The following is a 13,827-nucleotide window of genomic DNA, read 5'->3' on the forward strand; positions in this document are numbered from 1 at the left end:
ACATGCTAATAGAGCTTAGCCATTTCTCTAAAACACACTATCATCATGGTGTTTTTTAACAGTAAGTGTACAAACATTGGTTGTGGTAAGTATAATTGAAACTTGGGTATCATTACGGTAAGTGTGGAAATAAGTATAGCCAGTTATAATTGTAATGGCTTGGCAGATCATAAAAAAAGAATATAATATCTATTGTTTACAGGAAACTCATTCTACATATATAGATGAGATTGGGTGGGAAAAGGACTGGGAGGGAGAAATATATTTTTGTCATGGGCAAAGAAACTCAAAAGGGGTGATTATACTAATTAACACAAACTTTGATCCGATTGTGCAAACTGTGAAAACAGATCAACAAGGAAGATGGATTATTTTATGCTACTGGACCTAAAACTGATCTGGCTAATTAATCTATATGGGCCAAATAATCTTGATCCACACTTCTTCTAAAATATATATAATAATCTATTGAGCACACAAGCAACAAAATAATCTATTATTATGGTTGGAGATTATAATACGGTTTTAAGTACCTCAACCTATCATAAAGGAAATCACTCACTGACCCTGTATAAAGCTCAAACTATACAAACTATCACCCTCAAGCACTTAAGGTGATCACGAAGATCATGGATACATTAGAACTAGTGGACATGTGGAGGTTGAAAAACCTTGACCTAGTGAGATATACGTACATGGACGAGGCTTCATCAAGCTAGCCGTCTTGATTACTTCCTAGTCTCGTTCTTGCTGGCAGTTTGTTCTTAACTAAGACAACATAATTCATAATTTGCTTTATTTTGCACAGAATAGGTACAGCAGATCCCCTTATTGTATTGGACACTTTCAAATGTACTTTTAGAGGCCATTCAATACAATACTCATCATTAAAACAAAAGCAGTTTAGATCAAAAGAGATTAGACTAATAAAGGAAATAGAGGAAGTAACAGAGCAGGTAGATGGTAAAGGAAACTACTATAGAGACACAAAATAGGTTAGAGGAAAAACAAAAAGAAATGGAGGTAGTTATTCAAGAACGATCAAGTGTAATGTAATACAAAAATAAAGCGAATTGGATGGAAAATGGTGAAAAATGCACCACATTTTTCTTGAATCTTCAAACTCATTACAAATTATGGAGTTATTTGTGATTCACCAAATGATATTTTGAAAGAGGAAGCAAAATATTTTAAGCATATGTTTTCTTTTCAGTCTCCTCCATTTCCACTGAATGATCTTAACTGTAAGGATTTCTTTCCTAATAATAATAATAATAATAATAATAATAATAATAAAATGAACACATTTACAGAAAGAACTGTGTGAAGGCCAACTTACAGATGATTAACTTTTTGAGGCAATAAAATCTTTTCAGCCTGAAAAACACCAGGGCTTGACGGGAAACCAGTAGAGGTATATCAGACCTTTTTTGATGTACTCAAAGATCCATTATTGCATGTTTAATTACTCTTATACAAATGGTAGACTTTCAGGTACTCAACAAGGTCTGATTTCATTACTACTGAAACAGGACCCAGGTGGTAAGTATAAAGATCCATTATTGCATGTTTAATTACTCTTATACAAATGGTAGACTTTCAGGTACTCAACAAGGTCTGATTTCATTACTACTGAAACAGGACCCAGGTGGTAAGTATAAAGATCCATTATTGCATGTTTAATTACTCTTATACAAATGGTAGACTTTCAGGTACTCAACAAGGTCTGATTTCATTACTACTGAAACAGGACCCAGGTGGTAAGTATAAAGATCCATTATTGCATGTTTAATTACTCTTATACAAATGGTAGACTTTCAGGTACTCAACAAGGTCTGATTTCATTACTACTAAAACAGGACCCAGGTGGTAAGTATAAAGATCCAGTCCATTCAAAAAACTGGAGGTCTGTAACACTTGAATGTTGTGATGTGAAAATCCTGGCGAAATGCATAGCACATACACTACCGTTCAAAAGTTTGGTGTCACTTAGAGATTTCCTTGTTTTGAAAAAAATAAATGAATTGTCCAATAATACAACATCAAATTGATCAGAAATACGGTGTAGACATTGTTAATGTTGTAAATGACTGTTGTAGCTGGAAACGGCAGATTTTTTAAATGGAATTTCTACATAGGCGTACAGATGCCCATTATCAGTCCTGTGTTCCAATGGCACGTTGTGCTAGCTAATCCAAGTTTATTATTTTAAAAGGCTAATTGATCATTAGAAAACCCTTTTGCAATTATGTTAGCACAGCTGAACACGGATGTTCTGATTAAAGAAGCAATAAAACCGGCCTTCTTTAGACTAGTCTTAGTATCTGGAGCATCAGCATTTGTGGGTTCGATTACAGGCTCAAAATGGCCAGAAACAAAGACCTTTCTTCTGAAAATCTCTAACCAGAATAGAAAGAGTTTGGGAGGCCCTGGTGCACAACTGAGCAAGAGGACAAGTACATTAGAGTGTCTAGTTTGAGAAACAGACTCCTCACAAATCCTCAACTGGCAGCTTCATTAAATAGTACCCGCAAAACACCAGTCTCAACATCAACAGCGAAGAGGCGACTCTGGGATGCTGTGCTATGGCGAGGCATACAATGAGCAATGTATGTGTTGCTGTATGTGTTGCTATCGGCAGCTAGACAGCGGACCATGAACCTTTCCTTTAAGGATTCCACATTGTATAGTGTTCCCTTGACGAGGCCATGGCTAAGCTAATAAAGAGGAAGGGGCACACGCGTTTGTTTCATAGACAGTTCACTTTCCGACAGTTTCTCGCTTACATCATGTGTACCTTTTCTTCTCCACTTCCTCCCATACTCCCTTCCTCCCTGTTATTTTATGGTTATAATACAGCCTGGACATTGTCTATGAGAGAAGGCCACAACCACAACGTACTGCAATGATGAAATGCAGCCAAACCAAGATCATATATCCACGTGAATTTATTCTCGCATTAATGTAATATTACAGACACAGATTTATGCCGGGCCATGGGAAAATGTCATGCGTGTTTAACAAGTTGTTTTTCTAACTACGATGCATGGAGGTTGTCTGACTCAATCTGACGTAGCGAGTCCAGGTTTTCAACGTCTGAAACTCCAGCCGTCACAGGAGTCATGAGGAGTGGGGCCTTGCGCTGCTTTAGATTTGTGTGTTTATATTTCTGGATGCTTATAGTAGGAGTTGCAAAAAACTGGGCTGACAGGATAGGCCAACTTTAGATTTACAATATAAAATTATTTTAAAAAGCTACTTACAAAGCTCTGGTAAAAAATAACCTCTAAATTTGGCTGGTAATGTTTGTCTCACAGGCTCACGTCAGATTGAGAAGCTCATCCACGTTTCTCAAACGTCAAATTTCAAAGTGTTTGGTTATTTCTCTGTATTGTTCCAAGGATACATTTGAGGCATTAACTCAGAATTCTTAAGGTAAGGGTTAAGGTTTAGGATAGGCTTTAAACAACAATATCAAAAACAACTGTCTATCTCTGGATTCAAACATGCAACCTTTGCAACCATGGGCAAATGTATCTTCCCATCCATCATCCCCCTCCACAACGCCATAGCCACACCAAAGCATATTTGAGGGTAACAGTGCTCACTGTTGCCCCTAGTGGCTGGTTTCAACAACATCTCCCGGTGTCCTCAGACATGGATGGACGTCAAATACTGACTTGTATCACGGGTGACCTGCCTACTAATATCCCAGACAGGCAAACCCACAGGTGTTACTTTTCTTAGCATTCTCCATTAGTAAGCTGCATCTAAAGTTACAGTATAGGCCTACACATTACACGAAAGAGAGAGTGTCAGAGAGAGGGGAGAAAGTGAGAAAGCGAAAGAGAGAGAGAGAGAGAGAGAGAGAGAGAGAGAGAGAGAGAGAGAGAGAGAGAGAGAGAGAGAGAGAGAGAGAGAGAGAAAGGAAGGAGAGAGAGAAAGGAAGGAGGGAGAGTGAGTGGGGGCTTTGTGGAGCAACGTTGTGGTCACAGGAGCTGTTTGGCAGCTCCCTACAGATGGGTGCAGTGGCTCGGGAAATGAGGGAGCGCAATAATGTGGTGCCGCGGGAATAACGTAGCGTTGTAATAACGTCCAGGGCTGCAGGCAATAAGCCTATACAGCCCCCAGCGCAAATAGACACACACACACACACACACACAAACACACATTACACACACCAGCCACAATTCAGCTCATTAGTGAAGAAACACCTCATTGAACGCAGCTATAATATTTAGTCATGGCATCAGTGCTCAAATACATAATTGTGGATTTTAAAACTGCAAATCCTCTGTGTATTTTCACCCGGTTGAAATTAAATCAATCTGTTACTTTTGTTATGAACATTAGCCAATGAAATACACTAGCCATGTCCAAACCATGCCTCATACTATAGTTGTGTTATCTGCACATTTTTTGTAATAATGATTTGTCTACCACTTAAATCACGAAATTGAATTACCATTCATGACCACTATTTTCTTTCATAGTCTTTTCTCTTTGATATCTGATATGTACACATCTAATGCAGTAGTTTATACTGTATGGTGGCGACTAGAATAGCAGATGCAGCAACATGTCTAGAAGAAGCCATATCTAGACTATAGTGCGGTGTGGTAATCCCATCTGGATATCACTGGGAGAAAAGCACTTCAATTAGACACAAGCTGCCGATCAAACAGTCTGGTGGATCAGCGAAGCCTCAGAAGTAGTAATTATAACATTTGTCTGTCAACAGCGATACAACGCCCCTGCTTAGATCACACTGCATACCTGGATTAGCCTAACACTGATTACTGTACATAGTGAGTATAGCACAGATTCACTGCTACTTCCCCTTAGCCTTTCTGTCTCTATCTCTCTATGATGTCATGGTCACAGAAATGGTGGAAGTCACCTGGGTATTAGGTCAAATGGTTAGCTCAAAGGAGGTAGCCAATAAAATAGTGAAAATGGGGGATCCAGTGTTTCCATATACAGCAACGGGAGATAGGAAGGAAACAAGGAAGGTAGGAAGGACAAGGAAGGACCCTCAAATAAAAACGCCAAAACCCAGGAAAATCTTAAATTTGTGATGTGTCAAGGGAGATGAAAAGAGTTTTATTTGCGATGTGTTCATTCGAGACAGCTTGCAACAGTTCATTTCGAAATAACAATGAGCAATTCAGAAACACCTGTGGCAAAGACAGTCTAAAAACAATCCCTCAACTGCCCCGGCAGCGGTTTCCTTCTGCTGAGAGGGAGGTGAAGGTTTTCATATGGCTGAACATGGGTTATTTTACACATGATGGCTGTTCAAGGTAAAACTATGCCTAAAAGTCTTACAGAACATCATAGAAATCTATTAAACCAGACTTCTACACGCCTCCATAATGCTTCGACAATGTAAGCAAACTGCGGACGAGACATCTTGTAAAAACCTGCTAACTACCAACTACCGAGGAAATGCTTTCAGTTTATGTACATTGTGGGATTCAATTGCAATTAAGCAATTTGGGGTGGGGGAATATCATAGAAAGAGGTCCTCCGTGGATGTATTAGCTACTGAATTAAGAGCTAATAGTGTTTTGGTCCAGGAACCGACATTGAGTTTTAGTGTATTTATGTCGGTGGAGGAGGACGTAAAACATAAAGGCCTCTTCCTTCCTGGAAGTCTCTTATTAATGACCTCATCCCAACCTCTACTTCTTAGTATTTGACTGAAATATGTACCGGTACTCATTTTGAGTGCCAGTACTGTTTGTATTTAGGTGCAGGAGCTCCACAATACTTCGGAGATAATATTCTATAAGAGGAACAGGAGATCAAGCTGGAGAACATTTGAGGGGCCGGTCCTCAGTTCCAGTGAGCTCCTGCCCAAATCAAGCATGGGACAGACTGACAAACGGACGGACGTACACCTGGCAAACATGGCTGCCGCTTGCTCGCTGACCGACCAAGCACACATCCAAGTTAGGCTAAGTCAGTAGAGGGCAAAACCAAGGGGCCCACTCAAGGCAAGGCTGGGGCCACTTAGTCGATCATTTGAAACAAGATGTTTTGAAGATTTCACCATTCTTCTCTGGTTATTAGTCGTGACAAGGGGTGAAATGCAGATATAGAAGATACGACTGAAGCTCTGACAGAGATGCCTTTCACCTCCCACCTCCACACAGCTTACTGTGGGACATGTCTACAATGTTGTTATTGCGTTTGACACATTGTTGACATTAGTAGCTACTGGAAATTGAAAGCTGTATCCTCTCCTTTGTAAGCCATCTGTACTGCTACCTGCGTACCTATGACATGTGGGCCATGGTGTTATATGTATTTTTAGAGAGATTGCGCTGCGCATCCTGGGGAAGATGATTCTTATCGCAGGAGACGCAGAGCTATTGACGACAAACACAAAACAAGAAAATAGGAGTCATGTTTTGGACATTTGTTATTTTTGCTGGCAGCTCTTCAATGTGACGATAGATGAAAAAGTCTTGTTGCTGGCGTCTGAACAAGCTCAACTGAGTCCGCACACAAAACAAAGGACTATTAATGCAGACAAGGCACACAGAGAGAACAGAGACGCCTACACAGTACACATACAGTTTCAAAAGCACTCTTTATTCTGTACCCGCTTCCTGCTACACATCTACCATTTATAATTTATAATACTATTTAACAATAACAAAGAGAATGGTTGGCACGCAATAAAATAGACTTAAAATGTACTTATTGAAATCAACTTAACTAACCCCACATTATGGATATGGCTTTCTCGAGGGAGGATTTAGTATACTACTGGAAATGTACTTCCAGTATAAGTATTGACTGGATGCTTCACACTACTTTCATCTTACCTCACATCTTACCTCACATTACAAGGGCTGTTCTGTAGACTAAGCTATCTAGGTTGTACAATATATGTACTGTATACTTCCAGTAATTGGGCCAGTGTCTGTCTTCACATAGCTGCCCTCTGTCTCTCACCACAACACTCTCTTTTAGCAGCCAGGGTCATTTTTCATCCCTCTTTCATCTCTGACCTCACCTCAGGTTGTTTTCGCTCCCTACGTCGCTCCTGAACTTCCCTCTGCGCTCTAAGGGCCACACCGGCAGCGGCAGCATTTGCAGCTGCACATTTCTACGGTGGAGATTGAGATTTATCCCCTGTCAACAGCCATCGCTGAGAGGAAGATGTCATTTTTTGCACAGCCCCAAAAAATGCACCAACCTCACGTGGGGATGCAGTGAGGATATGTCACCCAACAGGCTGTGGAACGAGTGGAGAGAGTGATCAGTGAAATGTTCCTAAAGTTTTATTAGTGTCTTGTGTTAATCTGAGGTCATGTTGACTGGCCACCCCTCCACCTTCAAATCCCCTTACAGTGCTGTACACTCACTGCCACGCCACACTCAACGGCCCCTTGGACCTGGGGGGAATGTAGAAACAAAGGAACTGTTGAACCATCAGATAACACAGTTGCAGTACCTCCAGGCACCTCAGTACCTCCAGGGCTCTGATCAGGCCCTACAGGCCCTGATCAGGCCCTACACCCAAACAAGGGCACTGCGTTCATCCACCTCTGGCCTGCTCGCCTCCCTACCACTGAGGAAGTACAGTTCCCGCTCAGCCCAGTCAAAACTGTTCGCTGCTTTGGCCCCCCAATGGTGGAACAAACTCCCTCACGACGCCAGGACAGCGGAGTCAATCACCACCTTCCGGAGACACCTGAAACCCCACCTCTTTAAGGAATACCTAGGATAGGATAAGTAATCCTTCTCACCCCCCCCTTTAAGATTTAGATGCACTATTGTAAAGTGACTGTTCTACTGGATGTCATAAGGTGAATGCACCAATTTGTAAGTCGCTCTGGATAAGAGCGTCTGCTAAATGACTTAAATGTAAATGTAATAACCCTCCCTGTGTGAAGGAGCTTCTTCTTTTGGCTTCCCCCTAGCTAGCGCTGTGATGTCATAGGTGGTTACTAACAGGGGTACTAAACATAATACAGAGCATCAAATGCTGTCAGAAGTGAAAGTTAATATGGGCACCTCTCACATCTCACATAGCTCAATTGAAAGGCTGGTAATTCAACCAAATCCACGTGTGGGAAAACTTGCATTGCAAAATTACAGAGCCAAGAAAATACCAAAATATGATGTAATCATGACAAGATCACATGAAACTCCCCTTTCCGCAGTGCAAGATTAGCAAGGTGTGAATTTGATGGACGCTGCCTCCCTTGCAACTCCATACAGCACAGTACATCCCCAACCAACCAGGATCATTATAAGGTTCTCCTGTCAGCAGTAAACATCCCGTGACACAATATGAAATAGTGGACTCCACAGCTATGAATAGCAATAAAAGTAGGAATGCCGAACCTTGTGATAAACCATGGTGCGAAATACTTAAAACGAGCACTAAAATGTTTGTTTTAAAGCCCCATATGATGGTACTGGTTCCCCTCACTACTCAGATACAGCAGAACATGCACTGAGTTTACAAAACATTAAGAACACCTGATGTTTTCCATTACATAGACTGACCAGGTGAATCCAAGTGAAAGCTTTGATCCCTTATTGATGCTACTTCTTAAATCCACTTGAATCAGTGTAGATGAAGGGGAGGAGACAGGCTAAAGAAGGATTTTTAAGCCTTGAGACAATTGAGACATGGATTGTATGTGTACAATTCAGAGGGTGAATGGGCAAGAATGTGTGTGTGTGTGTGTGTGTGTGTGTGTGTGTGTGTGTGTGTGTGTGTGTGTGTGTGTGTGTGTGTGTGTGTGTGTGTGTGTGTGTGTGTGTGTGTGTGTGTGTGTGTGTGTGTGTGTGTGTGTGTGTGTGTGTGTGTGTGTGTGTGTGTGTGTGTGTGTGTGTGTGGAAGGGTCACAGTTGCTTTCCCTGATGTTTCAGTCAGGCCAAAGAACAATACCGAAGTATAACTCAATGTGTAACTTTAGAAGCATTGGACGTGGGGAAGGGTTTGTGTTTGGTTCACATAGTGGTAAACTTAGCTACCCATTAGAGACCGTGTTCCTCATTATGATTCTTGTTAACAAATTGAGTCCAATCGGCTACTGTTGAGGATTAAGGATTGGAAGGGCCAGTACATAAGGATTTTAAGGGCCAGTACATAAGGATTTTAAGGGCCAGTACATAAGGATTGGAAGGGCCAGTACATAGGAAATGGAAAGGATGGGCCAGTACACAAGGAATTGAAGGGAAGAGCCAGTACATAAGGAATTGAAGGGCCAGTACATAAGTATTGGAAGGGAAGGGCCAGTACATAAGGATTGGAAGGGCCAGTACATAAGGAATGGAAGGGCCAGTACATAAGTAATGGAAGGGAAGGGCCAGTACATAATGAATGGATTGGAAGGGCCAGTACATAAGGATTGGAAGGGCCAGTACATAAGTAATGGAAGGGAAGGGCCAGTACATAAGGAATTGAAGGGAAGAGCCAGTACATAAGGAATTGAAGGGCCAGTACATAAGTATTGGAAGGGAAGGGCCAGTACATAAGGATTGGAAGGGCCAGTACATTATTGTACATTACATTACTATTATTTACCCAGGAGTATCATCTATAGTGTCCACTATTATTTATCCAAGAGTATCATCTACAGTGTCCACTATTATTTACCCAGGAGTATCATCTATAGTGTCCACTATTATTTACACAGGAGTATCATCTATAGTGTCCACTATTATTTACCCAAGAGTATCATCTATTGTGTCCACTATTATTTACCCAGGAGTATCATCTATAGTGTCCACTATTATTTACCCAGGAGTATCATCTATAGTGTCCACTATTATTTACCCAAGAGTATCATCTATTGTGTCCACTATTATTTACCCAAGAGTATCATCTACAGTGTCCACTATTATTTACCCAGGAGTATCATCTATAGTGTCCACTATTATTTACCCAAGAGTATCATCTATTGGGTCCACTATTATTTACCCAAGAGTATCATCTATTGTGTCCACTATTATTTACCCAAGTGTATCATCTACAGTGTCCACTATTATTTACCCAGGAGTATCATCTATAGTGTCCACTATTATTTACCCAAAAGCACTGTCTATAGTGTCCACTATTATTTACCCAGGAGTATCATCTATAGTGTCCACTATTATTTACCCAGGAGTATCATCTATAGTGTCCACTATTATTTACCCAAGAGTATCATCTATTGTGTCCACTATTATTTACCCAAGAGTATCATCTATTGTGTCCACTATTATTTACCCAAGAGTATCATCTACAGTGTCCACTATTATTTACCCAGGAGTATCATCTATAGTGTCCACTATTATTTACCCAAAAGCACTGTCTATAGTGTCCACAATTATTTACCCAAAAGCACTGTCTATAGTGTCCACTATTATTTACCCAAAAGCACTGTCTATAGTGTCCACTATTATTTACCCAAAAGCACTGTCTATAGTGTCCACTATTATTTACCCAAAAGCACTGTCTATAGTGTTCACTATTATTTACCCAAAAGCACTGTCTATAGTGTCCACTATTATTTACCCAAAAGCACTGTCTATAGTGTCCCCTATTATTTACCCAAAAGCACTGTCTATAGTGTCCACTATTATTTACCCAAAAGCACTGTCTATAGTGTCCACTATTATTTACCCAAAAGCACTGTCTATAGTGTCCACTATTATTTACCCAAAAGCACTGTCTATAGTGTTCACTATTATTTACCCAAAAGCACTGTCTATAGTGTTCACTATTATTTACCCAAAAGCACTGTCTATAGTGTCCACTATTATTTACCCAAAAGCACTGTCTATAGTGTTTACTATTATTTACCCAAAAGCACTGTCTATAGTGTTTACTATTATTTACCCAAGAGTACCGTCTTTATATTGTCCACTATTATTTACCCATGAGTATCATATATAGTGTCCACTATTATTTCTGCTCATCTCTGTTAATTGCATTCTGACTACGACTGACTCCAGCATTGGCACAACTTTTCACTGTACTGTGTTTGCTGGTGAATTTTCATCAGTATTTTGGAATTGTCCCGGGGTATCTGACAGAAAAAAGTCTGTTAGCGCAGCTGTTTACAAGAGCACAGTATTGTCCTGTCTAGACAGGGTTTAAAGTTGATACATAGTTCAAACCTTTCATCAAAGAACTAGACTATTTACACATCGCACACAAAGTTACACTCTGGTTTTTCAAAACTTGGTGAATCGCTGAAGTTCCTTAATCGATTGTTTTCGTTCCGTCTTTTGACATAACACCGTGCACACTGACACTGGGGACGAGCCCAGACTGGCGTTTCAAGGGGTATTTATGCAACTTAAAGACACCGCCCTTCAATTTTTATGATTGTACTCTACACATGTGAAACAGACAGACAGCCTTCAGTCTGAATTTTTAGGTGGGGGGTTTGAATGCACTTCTGTCAGGACAGCATAGGAGTGAGAGAGTTTTTTGTTTTCATTATGTTTATCCCCATCTTGAGTGCAGATGTTGTGGCTTTATATTGCTACTCAGGGAGAGTTGTGCCAGTAGTTTGCAGCAGCAGCAACAGCGGGGCCTGTGTTGGGCCGCGGCCCAGACCGGGTTTCGGGTTCTGGTCTGAACACCCTGGTGTCGGGGCCAGTGGGTAACCTGATCCAGGCGTGGGCTGGGCTGTGACCTCTGCTCACTCCCACCCTGCAGCCCCAACCAGCCCAGGTGCCACTTACTGGGGTGGCTGCTCACAGAGTTCAGGTACTGCTGTATTCCAAGCCCCTGTGTGTGTGTGTGTGTGTGTGTGTGTGTGTGTGTGTGTGTGTGTGTGTGTGTGTGTGTGTGTGTGTGTGTGTGTGTGTGTGTGTGTGTGTGTGTGTGTGTGTGTGTGTGTGTGTGTGTGTGTGTGTGTGTGTGTGTGTGTGTGTGTGTGTGTGTGTGTGTGTGTGTGTGTGTGTGTGTGTGTGTGTGTGTGTGCGCGTATGCATGTTTGTACATTCCTACACATGTGCGTGTGTGTAAACTAGGTAGACCTGACATCACACTGTGCTGGGAGTGTAGTAGAGAAGGTTGATACTCACAGTTGAAGTTGGGTTCTAGGTTGTCTCCTGCTAGCAGACTGTTGACGGTGACCTGGTAGATGATGTGCAGAAGCAGGAAGGCTATACTAGTGAAGCACAGGGACTTGAGCAGGCGTCCTGTGTGGCCTGAAAGAGAGAGAAACATGATCATCTAAGGTTTTTCAGATACCGAGGTCATTCGAGTGTATACTTCAGACTCACTGAATAGCTAACAAAAGTTAAATAGTAGTAGTGATGACTAGGCTACTTCCAGTGGTGGAAAAGGTACTCAACTGTCCTGCTTGAGTAAAAGTAAAGATACCGTAATAGAAAATTACTCAAGTAAAAATTAAAGTCACCCAGAAAAATACTAAATGTTATTGCTAAAATATCCTTAAGTGTCAAAAGTAAAAGTATAAGCATAAATCATTTCACATTCCCTACATTAAGTAAACCAAACGACACAATTTTCATCCTTTTTTAAATTTACGAATAGCCAGGCACACTCCAACACTCAGGCATAATTTATAAACAAAGCATTTGTGTTTCGTGAGTCCACCATATCAGAGGCAGTAGGCAGATGTTCTCTTGATAAGTGCGTGAATTGGACCATTTTCCTGTCCTGCTAAGCATTCGAAATGTTACAAATACTTTTGGGTAACTTGGAAAATGTACGAGGTAAATAGTACATTATTTTCTTTAGGAATGTAGTGGAATAAAAAGTAAAAGTTGTCAAAAATATAAATAGTAAAGTGAAGTACAAAACTTAAGTAGTACTTTAAAGTATTTTTACTTAAGTACTTTACACCATTGGCTACTTCTTGGTTGTATTCTGGTTTTACTGGTGTTCAAAGGTTACTAGAGTATGAGACAAATGTCAACTTCACAAGGACGTCAACTAACAATATTATTGCAACATAAACTTCATAACTAATCTCCTATCATTAGTTAGGCCGTACATTAAACTCAAATTGATTCAACCAAATCCTATTCCATATATCACAGGCCTGTAAACACTCGCAACCAACTATTAGCAGCCCAATGATCCACCAACTGTAGGGTAATGTTAGAATCTAGTCATTAACCGAGTGGAGACCCCACAGCCCTGTTATAGGGTTGATGGTAATCATCTTATCCTGTCTGGTCCCATCCTAACAGGCCAGGCCTGCAGTAATCCACCTCCATTACTCGTAATATAGTACTGTATTACAGGCGTCTCCGCTGCCAAGGGCCAGTAATATCCCAGCGATATTTTTGGCAGCCCAGTGGCCGTCCATCATGTGTGGACCAACCTAAACACCCGGTGAGCTCAATGCCCGGCAAAGCAAAAGTTAAATGGGATGCATAAAACAGAGCTCAACACCTAGACATGATTGGTCGGCTGTCTGGTTTGCCAGTTGATTTTTTTTTATTTAACCCAGTAAGTTGACTGAGAACATATTCTCATTTACAGCAACAACCTGGGGAATAGTTACAGGGGAGAGGAGGATTAGGTAGCCAGGGACAAGTAGGTAGCCATGGTGGTATGACAGCCAGATTGGGAATTTAGCCAGGACACTAGGGTTAACACCCCTACAATAAGTGCCATGGGATCTTTAGTGACCACAGAGAGTCAGGACACCCATTTAACATCATATCTGAAAGACAGCACCCTATACAGGGCAATGTTCCCAATCACCCCCATGGGATAGATATTTATTTTTGTACCTCCTACTGGCCCTCAAACATCACTTCCAGCAGCATCTGGTCTCCCATCCAGGGGTTGACCAGGACCAACCCTGCTTAGCAAACCAGCAG

At 41.2% G+C, this 13,827-nt stretch overlaps 1 protein-coding gene across 1 annotated transcript in view; it reads right to left on the reverse strand.

Annotated features, from left to right (window-relative positions):
- Positions 1-13,827, reverse strand: part of LOC124039626 (piezo-type mechanosensitive ion channel component 2-like) — a 167,699-nt gene that overhangs the window by 112,384 nt on the left and 41,488 nt on the right. The window contains exon 3 of the mRNA XM_046355800.1: positions 12,052-12,177. Within this exon, the coding sequence (XP_046211756.1) occupies positions 12,052-12,177 (126 nt within the window). The remainder of the gene's footprint in view (positions 1-12,051; positions 12,178-13,827) is intronic.

Source organism: Oncorhynchus gorbuscha, linkage group LG07 (assembly GCF_021184085.1).
Source record: "Oncorhynchus gorbuscha isolate QuinsamMale2020 ecotype Even-year linkage group LG07, OgorEven_v1.0, whole genome shotgun sequence".
Lineage (NCBI taxonomy): Eukaryota > Metazoa > Chordata > Actinopteri > Salmoniformes > Salmonidae > Oncorhynchus > Oncorhynchus gorbuscha.